A 22,857-nucleotide genomic window follows, 5' to 3' on the forward strand; every position below is an offset into this window, starting at 1 on the left:
CATTGCAGAGCATTCACATTATCTGAACAGTATGCATATAAAAATCAGTTCCAATAGCTTTCTAAGGATATATCCCATATAAGAACTGCCATGCTGAGTCAAACCAAAAGGCTATTTAACTCCAGAAGTGGCCAGTCAGATATTAGTTTATTAGTTTATTTCCATTTATTAATCGCTTCCAGCAAAATTTCTCATCACCCTTTTAACAAGAGACAACATTAGCAATAAAAACAATTACAACAACTTCACCTATAAAGCAATTACAACCATTTCAAATATCAATTTCAAATCTCATATGGATACACACTGTAATAAAAGAACTTCCACTTAAAAACCCTTTCCAACAAATTTTATGAATGGAGATTTTTGTTCCAGGTTTTCAAAAGGCACCAAGGAGACAATAATAGATTGATGGTGCCTGGGAATCAAATTTGCATGAGTCAAGTCTTTGCCTACCCCACATCTGTAGTTGGGAGACAGGTGGGTGTGGCTTGCCTAAAATGGCCACATGGACCAAATGGGGAGACTTCAGGGGGCCTTTGGGTCACTCCTTCATGTGATGAGAGCAAGGACCCCAGGGTAACTGGTTGTGGATGAGCTTGCTGGAGAGAGATAGAGACTGGAGCAGGTGTGGCTGTGGCAATGTGACTTAACTTGACTTTGGGTGACAGGTGGGATGCTGGAGAAAGCATATATGGTGAGGGCATAAATGCAGCCCACAAACCCCTATCTAGAGTGGTTGGTGGACATTTTGTGTTTTTGCTATTTTATATTGTTTTGATTATGTTGATTGTACTTTGGGGGCCTTTGGTCCAGAAAGCTGCATATAAACAAACTATAACCAAATGCAACATCACTGGAACAGAGTTGGGTTGGGATGGAGTAGACAGAGAAAAAGAAGCAATATATGAGACAGATTCTCCTGTGATCCATCCATTGGAGAGCTGTGCTTGTAGCTATTTACCAGCAGAATGTTGTCTGCAGGGATCTAGTTTATACTAGTGATGTGTGTGCTATAATGGTGCTGACATTACTACTGTCAGATTAATTGAACATTCGGCCCAGAGCCATGTGTACCTCTAGGCACTGATTCTCCAGAGTCCTGAGTGGGATCGTTCTTAGACTGCTGGCTTTCCGACCAGATATCAAACTCTTATATATGTGATGCATGAACTCTGCCACTGAACTGGAGTCTCTTCTACAAGCTAACCCTATATATATTATTTGATTTTTTGTTTTGTTTAGTGTTGTTGTTGTTTAGTCGTGTCCACCTCTTCGTGACCCCATGGACCAGAGCACACCAGGCACTTCTGTCTTCCACTGCCTCCTGCAGTTTAGTCAAACTCATGCTGGTAGCTTCGAGAACACTGTCCCACCATCTCATCCTCTGTCATCCCCTTCTCCTTGTGCCCTCAATCTTTCCCAACATCAGGGTCTTCTCCAGGGAGTCTTTTCTTCTCATGAGGTGGCCAAAGTATTGGAGTCTCAGCTTCAGGATCTGTCCTTCCAGTGAGCACTCAGGGCTGATTTCCTTAAGAATGGTTAGGTTTGATCTTCTCGCAGTCCATGGGACTCTCAAGAGTCTCCTCCAGCACCATAATTCAAAAGCATCACTTCTTCGGCGATCATCCTTCTTTATGGTCCAGCTCTCACTTCCGTACATCACTACTGGGAAAACCATAGTTTTAACTATACGGACCTTTGTTTAGTGTACATGACTATTAATTAGTTATTTGTTAGTTCAACACAGGGGTGTTTTACTGGAGGGAGGATTGTGTGGATGGAGTAATGTGGTGGATTTAAGGAGATCGTTGAATGATTGTGTGGGGATGTCTCAGTTTTGTGGAGTCTGAATGTGCATGCAATTTTTGTGTGTGATTGCAATGCACTTTTGGTAACCTTTATGAAATGTTGATGATATATTGTAATGATGTTGCATTTTGATGCATCAATATATTTTCATATTTTATATATCATTTGTGTCTAAGTCAATTGTTTAAAGATATTTAATCATGTTACTTAAAATGTAGAATTGTTAGTAGTAAACTTAACGTTGCTTGGTCTGGAATGTGTATTGCGTTTCCTGTATGGGATTCGTAAATTGCTTAGAGATTTTCTGTTGAAATATGAAGCAGTGTGTAGACAAACTAAAGGAATTAACAAAGAGCCTTGCACGCCCACACATCTAATTATTTTGCAAACAAGATTTAATAATTCTCATGATGTCCGTGTGTGCCACTCTAATTGGTTTTTCCCCCCTCCACTTTCTATTATATTTGCTCTTTCTACTTCTAATGCATCCATAGTAAATTTCACGTTATATGCTGTTAGCAATTTACAGTTTGTTAATAATGAGGAAAGGTTGTGCTCCTTGTCTTGCTCTGCACATTTGTGTCTCATTCTCACTGTTGACTTCAGCAGGCAAATGAATATTTTCCAACTGTTCATCCAATGTTACCTTCAGGTCACGTTCAGCTTGCTTCTTCTTGATGAGCAACATGCATGAATGAACTGTCAGATTAATTTTTCAGAGGCACGCACTGCCTCATAAGCATAAGCACATCTGCTAATTAAAAGAAGACTGATGTAATTGTGCCTGATATAGAATTGTCATCGACTCATTTCCAAATAGTTACCTTGTAATTAAGTGTTTCATTAGTGCTTAAAAGGGGCCTAGGAAGACATAAAATGCAGTCCAAAGTAAAACGTTTGCTAGGGAATATAATAATTGGAGCTCACCGGTTTTGCAGCTCTCTACACAAGATTTACTTATTTATTTATAAAGCCAGATGAACTTCCTGATACCCGCAACTGCTAGCATTAGTTTTGATTCCCGGAAAAGCATCTCAAGGGCAGCACATATCGACTTGGTTGCCTGGACTTTAATGGAATTAATTGGCTAATACGAGTAGATGTTTCTGCCTGACGAACTGCAGAGTTTATGTAGTAGTATGAAGAATGAAGTACAGGTGGAGTTTAGCCAGATGCAGCCATTTAAAAATCTGCTGGATTGATTCTATGTGCAGTCCTACATTTCAAGTAAGTGAAATGCAACCCTTTAGGTTTGTTCTGTTTTTTAGTTTTTTAAGGGAGGGGCTATAGATCAGTAGTAGAAAACCTGCTTGGAATTTAGAAGGCCCCAGGTTTCTATGGAAGCCACCCAGAGTGGCTGGGGAGGCCCAGCCAGATGGGCGGGGTATAAATAATAAATTATTATTATTATTATTATTATTATTATTATTATTATTAAGATTTATCTGCCCATCTTTCTGGTGGCATCCCCTCCCTGCCTCCATTCCACCCCCCCCTTCCAACAGGTCCCCAGTGCAGCTTGCAAAAACAAATTAAAACAAAAATATCTAAACAAGAACATTAAAACCCCGGAATATTAAAAGAGCAGCATTAAAGCAGTCCATTAATGTGCATGTGAAAATAGGCTCTGGTGGATGAGACCAACAGTGGGTCCAACAGTCAAGAGGGTGGTTTCTGCTTGTCTGCTTCCGGGACTCGGATGGCGCTGTGGGTTAAACCACAGAGCCTAGGACTTGCCGATCAGAAGGTTGGCGGTTTGAATCCCCTCGATGGGGTAAGCTCCCGTTGCTCGGTCCCTGCTCCTGGCAACCTAGCAGTTCGAAAGCATGTCAAAGTGCAAGTAGATCAATAGGTACCACTCCGGCGGAAAGGTAAACGGTGTTTCCGTGTGCTGCTCTGGTTCGCCAGAAGTGGCTTAGTCATGCTGGCCACATGACCCAGAAGCTGTACGCCGGCTCCCTCGGCCAGTAAAGCAAGATGAGCGCCACAACCCCAGAGTCGGCCACGACTGGACCTAATGGTCAGGGGTCCCTTTACCTTTAAGAGGCAGACAGGGCTCATCAACCTGGGAAGGTAGCCCATCTAGGAGAAGGAAAAGTCTAATCCTAAACCTAGTGTACATTTTCTTGTGTCCATCTTGTGGACATCTTCCCAACAAAGGCTTTTAATGATACTGGAGTCCAGTGCAGCTTGGAATCTGCCACACATATCTATGCCATGCTTATAGATCTAGTGCCTTTTGCCACTTGATAAAGCGACATTACCAGATGTTGACTTTTTTTTCTTTTTTAGAGTATTCAATCTTTTGACAGGGAACAGACTTTGAATTCATTTTCCCTCAGAATTTTGTGCACTTATACATAATGTTTCCTGAGTGATGATGTGCTTGACTCTGCAATTTTCTGCTACTGCCAATTTCCCCAGGATTTTGATTGGATTGCAAAGTATTTCCTATGAGCACTTAAGGATAATTCTCATAGCTTCTGCAAGTGTGATGGCTATTTGGTAGTGCTGCATATCAGCTCCTTGCCCATAGCAAACTGGTTGTGAGCAAATACTACTGGACATTTTGCCAACTACTGGAAACCTATGTTGTTACAGAGTGCATGCTAAAAGTCTAATTCTGTGGCAGGGATCAACTGCACTTGCCTGGCTTGCTGAGACAGGCCACATGATCAGGAGCAACCAACTCTATGATTCTATGATTCTATGTCCTCTGTGACCATGAAAATCACTTGCACAATGCTGCAACAGCTGGGAAACCAAGGAAATTGAAACATAGGAATCTAAATGCCACTTTCTCTTTTTTTTTGGTGACATCAAGGTGTGCATTGTACAAAAGAGAGATACAGAGAAGATGTATGCCATGAAGTACATGAATAAACAGCAGTGCGTTGAAAGGGATGAGGTTCGAAATGTGTTCAGAGAACTGGAGATCCTGCAGGAAATTGAGCATGCCTTCTTGGTGAATCTCTGGTGAATCTCTTATTTTCTTTTATTTATTTTAGGGTTGGGTGGGAGGTGATTCTGTTCCACCAGTTGTGCCTAGGACCATGTTAGTCTTAGAAGAAGCGGGTTTGGGGACACAGCAGTATGCAAGGTCTGGTTTTCAAAATGCCATAATACATAACAGGAGACAGCAGAGTCCTTAGACAGCAGCAAAGAAAAAGTAGCATTATAGAAGTCCATACTACCACTACTAGTAGGTTCAGAGGGATAACTGTTTTAAAAACCCTAATTAAATGTTAGAACACCCTCTAAAAAAAAAAAAAAAAGATTTGCGGATTGATCCAAGTTGGGTGTCCCCTGAGTGGCTTTGCCTAGCCCTAGTTTTTCACAGAAGCAGCTTGACAGGTGGGGCAGAGCCACTCTGCTACCTTCCCAGCAAGCCGGTCTCTGTTGCTTACTGGCAGGGACAAGGGAAGGGCACTGGATTGGCCAACGCCCCTCCCACCTTCACCCTCACCCTCCCAATGAGCAGCAATGACCCATCTGCTGGGAAGGTTGCATAGCGACTCTGTCTCACCCAGGGAGCCACTTCCATTTTTTAACCCCTGTTTCCTAGCCATTTACATCATCATCAAGATGCTCTAACCTTCCATGGTGAGTCTCTGTTGCCCACTGGCTTCCACTTTTAACCATTGCTCAGCTCTACATTGTCCAGTACAGTTGTACCTTGATTGTAGAATGCCTTGGAACTCATACGTTTCGGCTCCCGAATGATCGAAACCCGGAAGTCAGTGTTCCGGTTTTTGAACATGTTTTTGGAAGCTGAATGTCTGATGCAGCTTCTGCTATTGTTTCTGGCATGCCTGCACAATTGGAAGCCAATCGGAAGCCGCACCTTGGTTTCTGAATGTTTCGGAAGTTGGACGGACTTCCAGAACGCATTCTGTTAAAAAACAAAGGTACGACTGTATAAAGAATATCTGCAGGCCCGGGATGCCCTTCAACTCCTAGATCATCAAGAGGCTAGATAGCAGCAACTCCAGCTTGCCAATGAATCATTCGCACTGATGGCACTGGTTTTTGTTTAATAATGAAAAGAGACAGCCTGCTTGATATTCTGGTACATTATTGATTATGCCTGGAAAAAAATGAGTGTGGAATGATCATATTACAGAAGCCATGTGACTGTGCCAGATATAGAAGCGGGGATTATATGAGCAAGGTAAAATTAACTGGGACAGCTGCTCCTTGCAAGATATGAAACAGGGACCTGTTCATATAATCAGCAAAACAAAATAACAAAATTGATTTATCTAGAGCAAATATAGGATGGCAATGGACAAAAAGAGACTCGGAGAAATTCACGGGTTATATTTAGACATATAAATATTGAAGATGCCTACTTATTGTTCCTGCTTTGCAGGTGCATGGGTAAGTGAAGTGGGAAAACAGGCCTCTCATTTGTTAGCACCATCTGTGAAATCTGAATGGGTAAGTCCACAGTTTGCCCAACTCACCTTTGCTAATTTTCCACAGGTACTCGTTTCAGGATGAAGAGGACATGTTCATGGTAGTGGATTTACTCCTGGGTGGTGACCTACGTTATCATCTCCAGCAAAACGTGCAGTTCACCGAGGAAACAGTGAAACTCTATATCTGTGAGATGGCATCAGCTTTAGACTATTTGCGCAGTCAGCATATTATACACAGGTAACAGCACAATCTGTTATTCCCAGCTGTTGGGAACTGGCACAGCTATCAAACAAATCAAGCTCTTTTGAGAGAGCTTTTGAGCTGGTTGCAGCTAGTGCAAGTCCCCACCCCCACATTCGGCCAGATGGCTCCATGCCTGCCCTGATCTGGGTCTGATCCAGGCCCTGAGCTGAATCAGGGGCCTGGCAAAGCACTAGGCTATTAAAAACATGTGAGGGAAAGGAGGAGATCTAGGTAGAGACTTTCACCTGCACTATCTCTTTCTTCCCCCCTCTCATCACCTGACCACATATTTAATTGGAGTTTTAATTGGCCCAATTTGGTTTGAGATGTGGGATTTGTCCAGAGCAGATGCACAGTCCTGGATTCAGCTAGGTGGAATCTCGGCAAGAAAACTGACCAATAAATATTGGCAGTAAATGCAGTGATGGAGCAAGTCGATTGGGTGCCTCCAAAGAGTCTGCCTGCCTCCTCCCACTCAGCCACCCTACAGCTGAGGGGGAGGCAGCAGGCAGACTGTTTGGGGCAGTGCAGAGCCTGCGGGCACTCAAGCCACTGTGTCACTCCCAGGAGAGACGCATGGCTCGGGCACGCTGCAGGCCCCACAGTGAATGCCGCCCACCATTTTGTCACCCCCCTGAGTAAGGAAACCCAGGGCGGACCGCACCTACCGCACCCCCCTTGCTACACCCCTGAGTAAATGTCAGGAGCTGGGGTAAGGAGTAGGTCAGCAATAAAAAACACCGGTGTAAGCAAAGTCAACTCTTTATTCAAAGAAATAAAAACAGAACGGGTCTAGTGATCACAGGAACTCTTCCCAGTAGGTCTTGCCCCAATGAGATAGTTGTGAGAACTGAAGGTCCCCACTTTCCTACCACTCTCCAACACTCCTCCCCTGGTTCCTTCCCCCAAAGCCTAAGACTCTATAGCCTTGTCTCTTGTTGCTCCACCCACTTCATTCCTCTTGGTGTTCTGGGAGATTGGGGAGAGGGGGAGGGGAGGAGAGCTGGTCACTGCAGGAAAGGGAGAATCCCTGGATTCTTCAGCAGCCTGACTCATCTCTGCTTCCTTCCTCCAAGTCTGAATTGCTCTCTGCCCCAGCATCTTCCTGCTCAGTAAACCCTGTTGCCTCTTCAGTTTCTGACACCTCCTCCTCCCAGTCTGTCCCCTCTTCTTCCTCTTCCCACTCATTGTCATCCCACCACCAATATCCTGGCTCTGAATCTTCTTCCCATGCAGGATCCTTTGGGGGTTCCCCTGCTGTGCCTCCCACCACTCCTCTGCTATATTATAACATTTAAGGAACTGGGAGATCCATTCACAAATCTCTGTTGCCTCTTCTTAGGTCCTGAGAAAACTGGATCTGATCTCAGGCTGTGTTCAGAACATAGCATTCTTTTGTTTATTGAGCCTGTTTTAAGGTGTGTATTTTCCAAATCAAGTTTCCTCTGTGAGTTTCACCCCACCGTCTTGTTTAATTGCATTGAGCAATATTTTTGAAATCTCAAAACAACAACAACAACCCACTGTTTGGTAGGCTCATGAGGCATTTTACATTTGTCTTTTCCAAGTTGTGCATAAATGCTTGTTTTTGCTTTCCAGAGACGTGAAACCAGACAATATTCTCCTTGATGAACAAGGTATGGGGAAAATTGCTAATTATGTCTATTGCTTCTGCCTTTGAATAGTCTTAACCCCCTGGTGTGGTTTTTTTTTTTTTTTTTTTTTGTCTTTTGCATTCATTTACATTTTCCGATTTATACTGCATTTCTGTGGTTGTGAATGATAAATAGAAGGTTATGGGATCGAAAGCAAATCGATTCCGTTCATCTGCCGTCAAGACTTGTTTCAGTGAAGAATTAGCGGTAATTGACATTGACTGGTAGCTACTATTACTCATTCCGGAAAGCTTTTTCATAAGTGCAGCTGATATGTAATTCCTCTGCTGATATAGAAACCTTGCACAAAGGTACATATTTATACATTTATTTTTTGAAAAAAAGAAGTTTTGACATCTATGTGCCTGCTTGGGTAGGCAGAGGCAAGAATAAAGTGTTCTGCTGTGATTAAATTTCTGGTTGGCAAGCCAGGAATAAAGGAAGAGTCCACAATTCTGCTTGGTTTTGAGAGGATAAGGGTTGTGGCTCAGTGGTAGATCACATGCTTTGCAGACCAAAGGTTCCAGGTTTGATCCCCGGGCTGGGGAAAGACCCTCACCTGAAACTTTCAAGAGCCACATCCAGTCAGTGTGGTTACGGAATACTCTTTACTGAACTGTGTAGATGATAGGAAGGCATCTTCCTATGACATCCACATGGAGCTTCATCGGAGCAGAGGCTTCCACTTCCACTGTAGCATTAATGAGTATTGGTGCTTATCCTCATGTGGGGCTCTGTGTCTTTATCAACGATCCTATGAATGCAACACAGCTTTGGAGCAGGAGTTATTCAGAGCGTAAACATATCACCACATGCAGGTTGCTTTCCTGGAGTTCTGCCATCCATATGTAAGGTTTGGGATGTTGACCTGTCAGGAACTGGTTGGACGATGAGATTATGAGAGGCTTCAGCAGGAGAACCCACTAGGGAACCTTGAGAAGAGGAAGGCTTTGAGCCAGGGGAGTGGTGGTGGGTCACGGAAAACAGATCAGAGGATGAAGCTGGGGGCAGAATGGTTGGATGCTGAAGCAAGCAACAGGCTTCAGTGGGTGAGAGGAAGAAGAGACAGAAAACACTGAAGATGTAGGACAGTCAGCTGAGGAAGAGGTAGGGACAGAAGCTGCAACAGATTCACAGGAGCCTGCCAGTCTTACTGTATTCAGCTTCCCTTCCCCTTGTCTCTAAGGGCTCAGAGAAGGAGACTTAGGTGGAAAAACAGAAAATAAAATACAGCAAGGTTTTGTATTAGGGGAAATTGCTTGCAAAAGTGAGTATGTTAGCCAAAACTACATAGAAAGATGTGTTTACTAGGAAAAATCCAGAGTAAAACGTTGATGATTTTTCATTATTATTATTTTTTAAAATGCAAATTGCTGCCTAAATGCAGAGAACCAAATTTAAGATGGGAAAAATGAGAACTGAAACTGCAAGGTTCACCCATCCCTATCTGCCACAGAACTATGCAGACTACAGGACGTATCTTGGGCTCCAACTACAAGGGATGATGGCAGACCTCTACCGTTCAAAGCTGTACTTTCCCAGCCAGGAGTACTGCAGTGTTTGTGTCCCTCTGTGAAATCTAATGTGCTAAATGGGTGCGAAGACAGTGGGGAGGAGAGTCCAACTCCTCCTGCCTTTGGGAGCTTTAAATGCCAATCCCAGACCCAGCTTTACATGACTTTGGTAGAACCACATTTAAAAACACCAGCTCTGTTATATTTAGTCTGAGTCATCTTTTCTCTGTAATGAAACTCCTTCAAGAACCAAATAGAGAGGGTGGCACATTTCATCCTTTTCAGCGTGAGCTTTGATTTGATGGTACTTGAATGAATTCATGCAATGTGTGATTCTAATGGTTTGCAATCGACGGCTGGATGATTTGTTCATGTGTCCCCCTGGTGGTGTCTTCAGCTCTTTTTCACTCAGGCAACAACACATTCCCATATCAAGTAGCTTTGCATAAGCCAAGAAAGAGAAGTGGCAAAGGTCTGGCCTACTGTGACCCCAGTCTTCTTAAAAGCTTTTGTCCTACATGTATACATGCATAAGCCTACATGCATTTAAAGTCCTGTAGTTTATGCGTTAGTTTATCAACAGAGAAGAGGTTCAAGCAAGCTGCTTTTTTCCTACTCTTGTTCTAAGGAGAATCCTGGGAACAGCATGTCCTTTTGCTAGTGATGCCAAGGAAAAGAGTTAAATGAAAGTGATGCCTGTTGCAGAGCATATTGACGCAGGAGTACAGTTTTCTAAATTATATACCATAAGTTGGCCAAAATACCAAGTTGTCATCTTGACCCATTGTAAAAAAAATCTCAATGGATCAGAATAAGAACTTCTATACTAAAATTACCACAATTAGTTCACAGTGCAATATGCAGAGGTGCTTCACAATTCTAGATTTACTTAAGATTGTATTATTCTTCCTCTGATATATGTTAATCTGGAATTTTTAAAACAAATTCTAGAAAGTCTTGATGGAGCATCCCTCCCTTTTTAAAATGTATTGATGTACAGGTTGAATTCATAAGATAATGAAAAATAATTCCAAATCTAGGCAATTTTTGTGGATCCTTATTCCCAAGTCCTAATTTGCTGTCATCATCTGCAAGCTTCCGCTAAGAAAATTCAAATATTTGATATGTATGCATAATAAAGATGTAGGGTGTTTTATTTGCATAACATAAACCACATGGGAACACAGAGTAAGGTTACTTAAACCGACTGAAATCAATATGCCTAAGCAACCATGTTTTGGATTAAGTTCTATTCTGCTTCTAAGATCCAGATTTTTGATGATTCTAGAAATTTTTTTTACCAGGATGAGGCAAATGGAAAACAGAGAACACTGGGGAAATTGTGGAAGAGTGGCTTATTGGTGTAAAGAAGCCTCATTCCAAACCACTAGAAAGCCTGTGCAATCTTCCTTCAATGGTGGATTTGCCAGATGTCATCAATATGTGCCCACACTTTTTTCTGAATTCACGAGGACTAGAAATTTGTGTTTTAAAATGAAAACTGAGCGTTTTTTTAGCATGCTGAATTCTACAGCAAACACCAGATTCTGTGCATAATGCCTAATAGCCAGACATAATTCTTATAGAGCAGCTTTATTTATCTTAATAAGAGCTAATATTGCTTGCCAGCCAGCTACAAAAAATATTTGGGGATGGTGTGACTACATGCATTAATGTTGTCCTCTGAAGTAGTTTCTTTCTGGACAACTTGGACACTTTGGGTTTTCATTCTAAAAATCTGTGCTGCTTTTCTTCCTTTTAAGGCCATGCACACCTAACAGATTTTAATATTGCAACAATCATCCGTGATGGTGAAAGAGCAACCGCGTTAGCTGGGACTAAGCCGTATATGGGTAAGCCAAACCTTGCCAGTTTTAAATAATAACATATTTTATCATATTCTTCCCGCATAAAACTGTTTAGGATTCCCTGTGTAGCTTTCCCCCTGTGCCAGTTAGAACTGACCACCACAAGATCTTTTATTAATGGTGCAGAAACTCAGGAAGCCAGTGTGGTGTAGTGGTTAAGAGCGGTAGTCTCCTAATCTGGGGAACCGGGTTCGCGTCTCCGCTCCTCCACATGCAGCTGCTGGGTGACCTTGGGCCAGTCACACTTCTCTGAAGTCTCTCAGCCCCACTCACCTCACAGAGTGTTTGTTGTGGGGGAGGAAGGGAAAGGAGAATGTTAGCCGCTTTGAGACTCCTTAAAGGGAGTGAAAGGCGGGATATCAAATCCAAACTCTTCTTCTTCTTCTTCAGGCAAAACACTTTCCCCCTGAACAACCAGCAAATATACAAAACCCAAAAACATCGAGCAAAAAATCCCTTCAGACACAATTAAAAACAGCACTTTAAATAACAGGACTGAAAAAAAAGAAGAGGACTCAGGAAAACACTTGAGTAAATAGCAAAGTTTTAGCTGCCTCTGTAAACAGAAATGCTCATTTGGCAGAGCGTCTCATGGAGTGATCTGGTTTGTACGTCACAGTATTCCAGTCTATGGGACATGGACTCCCAGCCACTTTGTTCCTTCCTGTCCTTTTAGCTCAGAGCAGCATCTAAGCCAAGGTTTGGTTTAAGTGTGACAGCCAAACCCGGGCTTGCGGTTAAGGTTTATTCTTGGTTGCAACTCATGGTTCAGAAGACACACTAAACCAAAGCTTGGCTTAGCTCAGCATGGCACGTAAGTTAAGGAGAAAAGCAGCTGCAAGCTCCTCTCTGGGAGCTCACACATTGGCACAAATTAGTCCAGTGGGTGTGACTGCAGAGAATGTCCTGCTTCTGGTAACGACGGATCTTGAGTATGGCTTCCATTGATGACTGGAGCATGTGGGCAAGTACATATGGAAGAAAAGTCCTTGACGTCCCTAGGTCCTAAGCCAAACTTTAAAGGTCAAAATGAGCAGCTTGATAACAACCTCTCCCCTCCCCAAGCCTTTGAGGAAAAACATTTTCAGAGCTATGTATCTTATTCTTGTTTAAATAGGGCTGCAGTCCTGTACCCACTAAACCTGGCAGTGAATTCCACTGAAATGAGCGAGATGTACTTTTGAATAGACATTTACAGGAATGAGCTGTTAGTTTACAGCCAGTTTCATAGAAACCAGTAGCAACCAGTGGGGTGGTATTTCTCATCTGGCTTCCCAGCATGAAGGTCATAGCCGGTAACCGATAAGGGAAGAGGCCAGGCCGCAGGGAGGTTGGCTCATTGTGGGTGCAGCAGCAGAGACAATCAAGTACCCCAACTGCTGCTCCTGCCCCAACCTCTCTCCTGCCTCTCCCCTCTCCCTTTTGGTTACCATCAGTGATCACTGCATTGGGAAGCCAGATGAGCAATGCCACCCCATTCTGCTCTGCTCCACTGCCTGCTACTGACCAAAGCCAAAACGGATGGAGGCATTCAGTAGTTTCCCCCCCCCCCTTCTTTATCTTTTCAGCTCCAGAGATCTTTCATTCCTTTCTGAATGGTGGAACTGGTTACTCCTTCGAAGTTGACTGGTGGTCCCTGGGAGTGATGGCATATGAGCTCCTCCGTGGATGGGTACCCTGTTCTTTAGTGTTTAAAAAAGATTGTTTGGCATTATTTCAGTGCTTCGTGTTCCTCAGAAGTAAGCCTGGGATTCCACCCACCCATCCCCGATTTTTCAATATCTTTTTTCCTTCTTTTTCTCAGAGGCCTTATGACATCCACTCTAACAGCCCCGTGGAATCCTTAGTTCAGTTGTTCAGCACCGTGAGTGTCCAGTACGTAACAGGATGGTCAAAGGACACGGTCGCCTTATTAAGAAAGGTAAATAACTTACCTATCCGGGAAGGGTTGCAATTATTTATTAGCACAATGTAAATAATAAGGGCCTTGATCCAAAGAGACGTGCTCATGCTGACTTGCCTGCATGTTGCTGCACGCATGTATCTGTGATTGCTTGGCCTCCAAACAGATGGCGCCCTGTGCATTGTTTCCAGTGCAATGCCAGGAAGCAAGCTACGCATCTCTGGGACTTGAATGCAGAGCTACTCTGCTTGGAACAATATTTGCAGTGCCCTTTTGCTCAGAGGCTTCTCAATCCAGATTATGTGCCACTCCCTCTAGAGAAGGACCATAGCAACGTCCAACCTAGTGGATGCTGTAAACTTTCACCAACCTAGTGCCCTTTAGATGTTTTTGACTACAACTCCCATCAGTCTCAGGGGCACCATCTGGAGAGCACCAGGTTGGCAAAGTCTGCTCTAGTCTAGGTGCCATCACTGAGATTTGTGGAATTAGCATGCTAAGGAAACGACTATGATATAGACAAGTGAGGTGATCCTCCAGATCTGCTTTCTGGTGTGACTCGAATTCATTTACAGCTGTTCTCTTTGCAAGGCTTAAATATTACCAGCCAGCAATTATCAGGTTATATTTTTTCACTCAGAAACATTAGGACTGTGCACGGACATCCCCCACACAAGATCTACACTGCAGCCCCATTCTGTGGACCCTGGATCAGACTGGTTTGCCCCGTACGCCACCCACCCTCCCCCAAATCCACCCCAAAGCAATTGGGGGGGGCAGAGCTTAGGGATTTTACAGGGTTTTGCGTTTTTTAAAAATGCTACTTCAACATACGGTTAAAATAGGGTTTAAAAATACAGTTAGAAGAGGGTACACCAGTACTGCACAGGATTGGATCCTCCCACTTAACAGCAAGCGGATCCAATCCTGCATGGTGCTGCTTCGGGGGAAGGAATAATGCAACCGCCCAGTTGGTCCCTTATTTTTTAAAGCTTCTCTTCCATGCCTGGCTCTCCTTCCTTCTTGATACCCTGCCCCCCGACGGCTTGACTTGTTTGACTTGGCTTTGGGCCTTGAGTGAATCCGTTGCACAGCCCTAATAAGTGTTAGTAAGAAGCTGTGATTATTATTATTACTTAACAGAGCAATTGTTTACATGTGAACAAGTTCTGATGTACATCCAGATTGCCCTTACCTGCAAGGCCTGTCCCCATCCTTTCCCTGGAGGAACTGCTCCCAGGTTATAGATCAGGTTCACCAACTGAAATGAAGGAGATAACTGATATGAATATCTGGGTGTGTACAGAATTCAGCATTAACATGATAATTATTCCTGCATGGAAAACAGTAGCCAATTATTGCAACTTCTTGTAAGTTTGGGGCAGAGTGTGGGTGTTTGGAAGCCTAGTAGTTTGTCAGAATTATCACTCTCTCTAATAGTGAATTCAGGTGCCGAGTGCTGACAGCATTGGAGCTACAAAATGGGGGCAGTGATGGGAAAGAAGAGGGAATGTGCTCGGGGAAACCCCAAGACTTTCACAAGTCTAGACAAACTTCAAAAACAAAACCCCTCAAAGGAGAACCGGGCATGCTCAGTAGCCATGGGCTGTCAAGTGTCATTTGGAAAAGAAGAATGAAAAAACCTGGGGTTAGGATGGAATGGAATGTCCTGTAGTACAGCTGGCTGGCTGGCTGGCTGTCTGGCTGACTGGCTGGCTGGCTGGCTGGAACCTTGAGTCCTGTTGTTAGGAGATAAGGATATGTCACAGCATTCTGTTGCTGGCTCTACCTGTAATATCCTAGAGGCAATGCAGGCTTCCAGTGGCTTTTCAGTATAGCCCCTTGCACTCAGATAAAGAAACTCATGTTCATTTTTCAGTAACAGTTACCAAGTAATATGTGCCTCATTAAATAACGTTTTCCTATTTCCGTGAGAGAGGAAACTTGTCATTCTGTGTTTATAAATGTTGGATAGTTTTAAAAAGCTAGATTTCAGCATCCTGTTAAAAATATATATAAAAATGCATAACCCCAAAAATATTAGCAATTGAGCGTCTCCAGTGTAAGCCAATGGAAGGTGGACAATATACATAATTAAAGTTTGATTTTTAAGTGGAGTTCCATTATGAAACAATTCCATTGAAACTTGCTCAACAAGAGCACAGATGCCCTCTGCTGGATATCTGTAGGAACACAGCTCAGTCTTAAAAACAAACATCATCTAGAAAAAAACGAATATATCCATAGCAGAAAATAACATTGAACAAATTATGTAAGCACACAATATAAAGCAGTTTTCTACATGCTTTTGCAAAGGATCTGGCCAGTGTATAAACATAATTAGTGTTAACTATCATTCCTTTAACTTTAAAGGGCATATTAAGATTCCCTTTGCGGTGAAGCTGTAGAACAGGGGTCAGCAACTTTTTTCAGCCGTGGGCCAGTCCACTGTCCCTCAGACCTTGTGGGGAGCTGGACTATATTTTGGAAAAAATAATAATGAACGAATTCCTCTGTCCCACAAATAACCCAGAGATGCATTTTAAATAAAAGGACACATTCTACTCATGTAAAAACACACTGATTCTTGGACTGTCCGTTGGCCGGATTGAGAAGGTGATTGTGCTGCATCCAGCCCCCGGGCCTTAGAATGGTGGCATGGAAATTGTTGGTTGAGTTGCTAACTGGCAGCAATCAAGCAATCAGACAGCTGCTTTCCTGCTTGCCGAAGTCACTCTGGCTCCACCCAAGAGGGGCATGTGCCACACTTCTGAGTTGGGTTAAATGGCTGGAAGATACAAATTCTGCCAAACTGGCTTGTTCCATACAGTGAGCCTCAAGTTTGGCTTCAGTGCTTTATCAGAAGTCACAAAAATGGGTGGAACCAAACTACATCTTACACTACATGTGTAGGATGAAGAAGTGGGGTGGGGGAGGCATGCTCAACTAATCATAGGAACAGGAGGTCCCAATTTTCATCATGACTGTGGCACATGGGGACAGGAGGTTTAGCCCTTCTCTCCTCAGCTTCAATGCAGAAAAACAATTGCCCATCCCCAGCTTAGAAAAAAATTCCCATAGGTGCATTTAGCACTAATGTGTAGTTTTTCCCCTTAAAAGTAGAGCACTTGCTCCACATACAGGGGTCCCACGTGCAACCCATAGTTAATGTTAACTATCGTTTATGGTTTATTATGCCCTCCTTCCTCCATTAAAGGAAACAAGCCAGGAAGAGCCACAGTTTGCTCATAGCTCTGTAGTTTTGGGGCAGTGATGGCTCTTTAACCATCGTTAAGGGGAAGGTCAGGGTTTGCACAAAACACTAAGCTATCATTAGTGCTAACCAAGGCTGAGAAACCAACTACCTTAATGATCTATGTTCAACCACAGTTAACCATGGTTAAGCTGCTGCACTGGGTTCACACATGACACTAAGTCACAGTTTAATAATAATAATAATAATAATAATAATAATAATAATAATAATTTATTATTTGTACCCCGCCCATCTGGCTGGGTTTCCCCAGCCACTCTGGGCGGCTTCCAACAGAGATAAAAAATACACTAAAATGTCACATATTAAAAACTTCCCTGAACAGGGCTGCCTTCAGATGTCTTCTGAATGTCAGGTAGTTGTCCATCGCCTTGACATCCGATGGGAGGGCATTCCACAGGGCGGGCGCCACCACCGAGAAGGCCCTCTGCCTGGTTCCCTGCAACTTGGCCTCTCGCAGTGAGGGAACCGCCAGAAGGCCCTCGGAGCTGGACCTCAGTGTCCGGGCAGAACGATGGGGGAGGAGACGCTCCTTCAGATATACTGGACCGAGGCCATTTAGGGCTTTAAAGGTCAGCACCAACACTTTGAATTGTGCTCGGAAACGTACTGGGAGCCAATGTAGGTCTTTCAAGACCGGTGTTATATGGTCTCGGCGGCCGCTCCCAGTCACCAGTCTAGCTGCCGCATTCTGTATTAGTTGTAGTTTCCGGGTCACCTTCAAAGGTAGCCCCACATAGAGCGCATTGCAGTAGTCCAAGCGGGAGATAACCAGAGCATGTACCACTCTGGCGAGACAGTCCGCAGGCAGATAGGGTCTCAGCCTACGTACCAGATGGAGCTGGTAAACAGCTGCCCTGGATACAGATTTGACCTGTGCCTCCATGGACAGCTGTGAGTCCAAAATGACTCCCAGGCTGCGCACCTGGTCCTTCAGGGGCACAGTTACCCCATTCAGGACCAGGGAATCCTCCACACCTGCCCGCCTCCTGTCCCCCCAAAACAGTACTTCTGTCTTGTCAGGATTCAACCTCAATCTGTTAGCCGCCATCCATCCTCCAACCGCTTCCAGACACTCACACAGGACCTTTACCGCCTTCACTGGTTCTGATTTAAAAGAGAGGTAGAGCTGGGTATCATCTGCATACTGATGAACACCCAGCCCAAACCTCCTGATGATCCCTCCCAGCGGCTGCATGTAGATGTTGAAAAGCATGGGGGAGAGGACAGAACCCTGAGGCACCCCACAAGTGAGCGGCCAGGGGTCTGAACACTCATCCCCCACCACCACTTTCTGAACACAGCCCAGGAGGAAGGAGCGGAACCACTGTATGACAGTGCCCCCAGCTCCCAGCCCCTCAAGACGGTCCAGAAGGATGTCATGGTCGATGGTATCAAATGCCGCTGAGAGATCCAGCAGAACTAGGAAACAGCTCTCACCTTTGTCCCTAGCCCGCCGGAGATCATCAACCAGTGCGACCAAGGCAGTTTCAGTCCCATGATGAGGCCTGAATCCCGACTGGAAGGGATCCAAATGGTTTAGCTTAATGTGTGAACCAGACCACTGTGATTAGAAGGATGGCACCTAATGGCAGGGCCAGCCTCGTCTGCAGTGTGGTCAGGTCCTTTTTATTAAGAAAGGTATTTGCCATATCACAAGTTTAGCACTGATTTTGTTGACTTAAAAAAAGATGGCGACTGGATCTACTTAATTTCTTAGCTTTTGTGGGGGATTGTCCTCAGCTGTCTGTGATTATAATGTTTCCGTGGTGCACATTTTGTTAATTGGTTTCAAATGTTACTTGTGTTTTGTGTAACATTCTTCTTTATGTTTGCCAGCCATTATTAATATTGTATGGGGTTTTTTTGCTAGGGGTTCTGGGTCTACATTTTGAAAATAAATGAATAGGGTATGCACTGCTGAACATTGAACAGGTTCATAAAGAGATGATTAGCATAAAGATGATTAGCATAAAGGGCCATTTGTCCTCTCTGATCTGTGGCTTATCCCACCAGTGCAGGATTAGTAGAATATTGGCCAATGGAAACATGGAAACCACCAGGGTTATAGGAAGCAAAAGACTAGGTGGATCGTCCACTGAAATAAATGGGGGAATGAATGAACAAAGGAAAAGGCACAATTCAAATAAATGGGAGACAAAATGAATGAAATTTTTAGAATGAATATGAACAGGAAACTAGATTTTGTGTCCCCACCCCCACAGCTCTAGTGAGACTCAGGCAGATGCAATAGCCATGTAAGAGAGGTAGTATTAGGAATTGGCCCAGATCAAGGCAGGTTTGTAATGTTCTATCAAAATCAAGCTTTGCCTCATCACTCAACATTTGCTATTTCAGCTTTTGACAGTGAACCCTGAGCACCGCTTTTCAAGTTTAGCTAGCATCCAGACTTCTTCCTACTTATCTAACGTGGACTGGGACGAAATCTGCGAAAAGAAAGTGGAGGCAGGATTTGTGCCTAACGTAAGTCAAAGAGATGAGTACGTTTGTTTCTGTCCCAGATCCCTATGTATTGCAAAGCGGGGAAAAGAGAAAGCCAGGGATTTTCTGTTCTGCAAACAAATTTGGCATGCCGCTCAAATTACCTTGCTTGTCAATCGCATGGCTTTGAGGCAATATCCTGGTCTGGTTTTAACAGAAAGGCCGTCTGCATTGTGACCCCACTTTTGAGCTGGAAGAGATGATTCTGGAGTCGAGGCCGCTGCACAAGAAGAAAAAGAGGCTTGCAAAGAATAAATCCAGGGATAATAGCAAGGATAGCTCACAATCGGTACGTGTCCCCTTGCAATTCCCCCCCAAAAACTGATGGAGTGCTGAGTTACTGTGGGGGCTGTTACTTTGCAAAGAATGAGAGACTGGTCTCTGCTAGAGGGTGGCAGTGCTGTTTTTCCTTTCAGTTATGTGAGAATAAAGGGCATTTGCATTCTACCATTCTCTTATTTAATTCCTCTAGGGGGAACCTTTACCAGCCTGAGGGGCTGTCCCAGGGCAACATCCCACAGACCCATGGTAGTAGGTGGGGCCAGAGGCAAAAAGTAGGCGGAGCAATGGGTGTGATTCAATGGGTGTGTACAGTAGGCTACATTCCAGCCATGCAAAAGTCAGAGGATTCTACATACGCTCCTCTGCATCTAGGCAAGCAAGGATTACGATCACAGTTCAAAAGCCAGAGCTATGTATTACCACTTGGATGAGGGTGTTGAGGAGATCCAGGCAGGGAAGTTTGGCTTGGGGGTGGGGAGAGCTAGGGCAAGTCCCAAGGGCTGAATAAGGAGACCTGGAGGACCGGAGGCTTCTCACTTCCGCTTCACCATATTAGGCAATAATAATAATAATAATAATAATAATAATAATAATTTATTATTTGTACCCCGCCCATCTGGCTGGGTTTCCCCAGCCACTCTGGGCAGCTTCCATAAAAACCAAAAATACACTAAAATATCACAGATTAAAAACTTCCCTGAACAGGGCTGCCTTAAGATGTCTTCTGAATGTCAGGAAGTTATTTATTGCTTTGACATCTGATGGGAGGGCGTTCCACAGGGCGGGCGCCACTACCGAGAAGGCCCTCTGTCTGGTTCCCTGTAGCTTTGCTTCTCGAAATGAGGGAACCGCCAGAAGGCCCTCGGCGCTGGACCTCAGCGTCCGGGCAGAATGATGGGGGTGGAGACGCTCCTTCAGGTATACTGGGCCGATGCTGTTTAGGGCTTTAAAGGTCAACACCAGCACTTTGAATTGTGCTATGAATGCAATCCCCTTCATGGATCACTGCCTTGCCGTGGCGAAGGGGCTTGAATAACTCAGAGAAGCTATGAACTATGCCGAGCAGGGTACCCAAGATGAACAGGTCATAGTGGAGAGTTTTGACCAAACATGATCCACCTGGAGGAGGAACCGGCAAGCCACTCCAGTATCCCTGCCAAGAAAACTCCATGGACAAAGACAACAGGCATATAAAAGTTATGACGCTGGAAGATCAGCCCCTCAGGTCGGAAGGTGTCCAACATGCTACTGGGGAAGAGCGGAGGACAAGTACAAGTAGATCCAGAGCTGATGAAGCAGCTGGGCCAAAGCCGAAAGGATGCTCAGTTGCGGATATGCATGGAAGCGAAAAGAAAGTCCAATGCTGTAAAGAAAAATATTGCATAGGAACCTGGAATGTAAGAACCATGAACCTGGGTAAGTTGGATGTGGTCAAAAATGAGATGGCAAAAATAAATATTGACATCCTGGGCATCAGTGAACTAAAATGGATGGGAATGGGAGAATTAAGTTTGGATGACTATCATATCTACTACTGTGGGCAAGAAACCCGTAAAAGAAATGGAGTGGCCCTCATAGTCAACAAAAGAGTGGCGAAAGCTGTACTGGGATGCAATCTCAAAAATGATAGAATGATCTCAATACAAATCCAAGGCAGACCTTTTAACATCACAGTAATCCAAGTTTATGCTGACCTTGAGCCAGACATCCTAGAGAGTGAAGTCAAATGGGCCTTAGAAAGCACTGCAAATAACAAGGCCAGTGGAAGTGATGGTATTCCAGCTGAACTATTTAAAATTTTAAAAGATGATGCTGTTAAGGTGCTACACTCAATATGCCAGCAAGTTTGGAAAACTCAGCAGTGGCCAGAGGATTGGAGAAGATCAGTCTACATCCCAATCCCAAAGAAGGGCAGTGCCAAAGAATGCTCCAACTACCACACAATTGCACTCATTTCACACGCTAGCAAGGTTATGCTTAAAATTCTACAAGGAAGGCTCAAGCAGTATGTGGACCGAGAACTCCCAGAAGGGCAAGCTGGATTTAGAAGAGGCAGAGGAACCAGAGACCAAATTGCAAACATGCGCTGGAGAAAGCTGGAGAGTTCCAGAAAGACATCTACTTCTGCTTCATTGACTATGCAAAAGCCTTTGACTGTGTCAACCACAGCAAACTATGGCAAGTTCTTAAAGAAATGGGAGTGCCTGATCACCTCATCTGTCTCCTGAGAAATCTCTATGTGGACAAGAAGCTACAGTTAGAACTGGATATAGAACAACTGATTGGTTCAAAATTGGGAATGGAGTACGACAAGGCTGTATATTGTCTCCCTGCTTATTTAACTTATATGCAGAATTCATCATGCGAAAGGCTGGGCTGGATGAATCTGAAGCCGGAATTAAGATCGCCGGAAGCAATATCAACAACCTCAGATATGCAGATGACACAACCTTGATGGCAGAAAGTGAGGAGGAATTAAAGAACCTTTTTATTGAGGGTGAAAGAGGAGAGCGCAAAATATGGTCTGAAGCTCAACATCAAAAAACCGAAGATCATGGCCACTGGTCCCATCACCTCCTGGCAAATAGAAGGGGAAGAAATGGGGGCAGTAAGAGATTTTACCTTCTTGGGCTCCATGATCACTGCAGATGGTGACAGCAGTCATGAAATTAAAAGACGCCTGCTTCTTGGGAGAAAAGCAATGACAAACCTAGACAGCATCTTAAAAAGTAGAGACATCACCTTGCCAACAAAGGTCCGTATAGTAAAAGCTATGGTTTTCCAAATAGTGATGTATGGAAATGAGAGCTGGACCATAAAGAAGGCTGATCGCCGAAGAATTGATGCTTTTGAATTATGGTGCTGGAGGAGACTCTTGAGAGTCCCATGGACTGCAAGAAGATCAAACGTATCCATTCTTAAGGAAATCAGCCCTGAGTGCTCACTGGAAGGACAGATCGTGAAGCTGAGGCTCCAATACTTTGGCCACCTCATGAGAAGAGAAGACTCCCTGGAAAAGACCCTGATGTTGGGAAAGATGGAGGGCACAAGGAGAAGGGGACGACAGAGGATGAGATGGTTGGATGGTGTTCTTGAAGCTACCAGCATGAGTTTGATCAAACTGCGGGAGGCAGTGGAGGACAGAAGTGCCTGGTCCATGGGGTCATGAAGAGTCGGACACGACTAAACGACTAAACAACTAAACAACAACAACATGAATGCAATGGCAGAGAACTCACCTTCCATTAGGCGATATGCAGCACCAGTTGCTTTGCTACTGGACTACTGCAATGCGCTCTATGTGGGGCTACCTTTGAAGGTGACCCAGAAACTACAACAAATCCAGAATCCAGAATGCAGCAGCTAGACTGGCATAGCTGTC

At 44.2% G+C, this 22,857-nt stretch overlaps 1 protein-coding gene across 1 annotated transcript in view; it reads left to right on the plus strand.

The window, feature by feature from the left end:
* The window catches only part of STK32C (serine/threonine kinase 32C), a 382,168-nt gene that overhangs the window by 354,745 nt on the left and 4,566 nt on the right, over positions 1 to 22,857 (plus strand). The window contains exons 4-11 of the mRNA XM_081863318.1: positions 4,637 to 4,788; positions 6,298 to 6,471; positions 8,077 to 8,114; positions 11,410 to 11,499; positions 13,083 to 13,186; positions 13,319 to 13,435; positions 19,050 to 19,175; positions 19,351 to 19,482. Coding sequence (XP_081719444.1) covers positions 4,637 to 4,788; positions 6,298 to 6,471; positions 8,077 to 8,114; positions 11,410 to 11,499; positions 13,083 to 13,186; positions 13,319 to 13,435; positions 19,050 to 19,175; positions 19,351 to 19,482 — 933 coding nt within the window. The remainder of the gene's footprint in view (positions 1 to 4,636; positions 4,789 to 6,297; positions 6,472 to 8,076; positions 8,115 to 11,409; positions 11,500 to 13,082; positions 13,187 to 13,318; positions 13,436 to 19,049; positions 19,176 to 19,350; positions 19,483 to 22,857) is intronic.

Source organism: Podarcis erhardii (assembly GCF_964252035.2).
Source record: "Podarcis erhardii genome assembly, chromosome: 5".
Classification (NCBI taxonomy): Eukaryota; Metazoa; Chordata; class Lepidosauria; order Squamata; family Lacertidae; genus Podarcis; species Podarcis erhardii.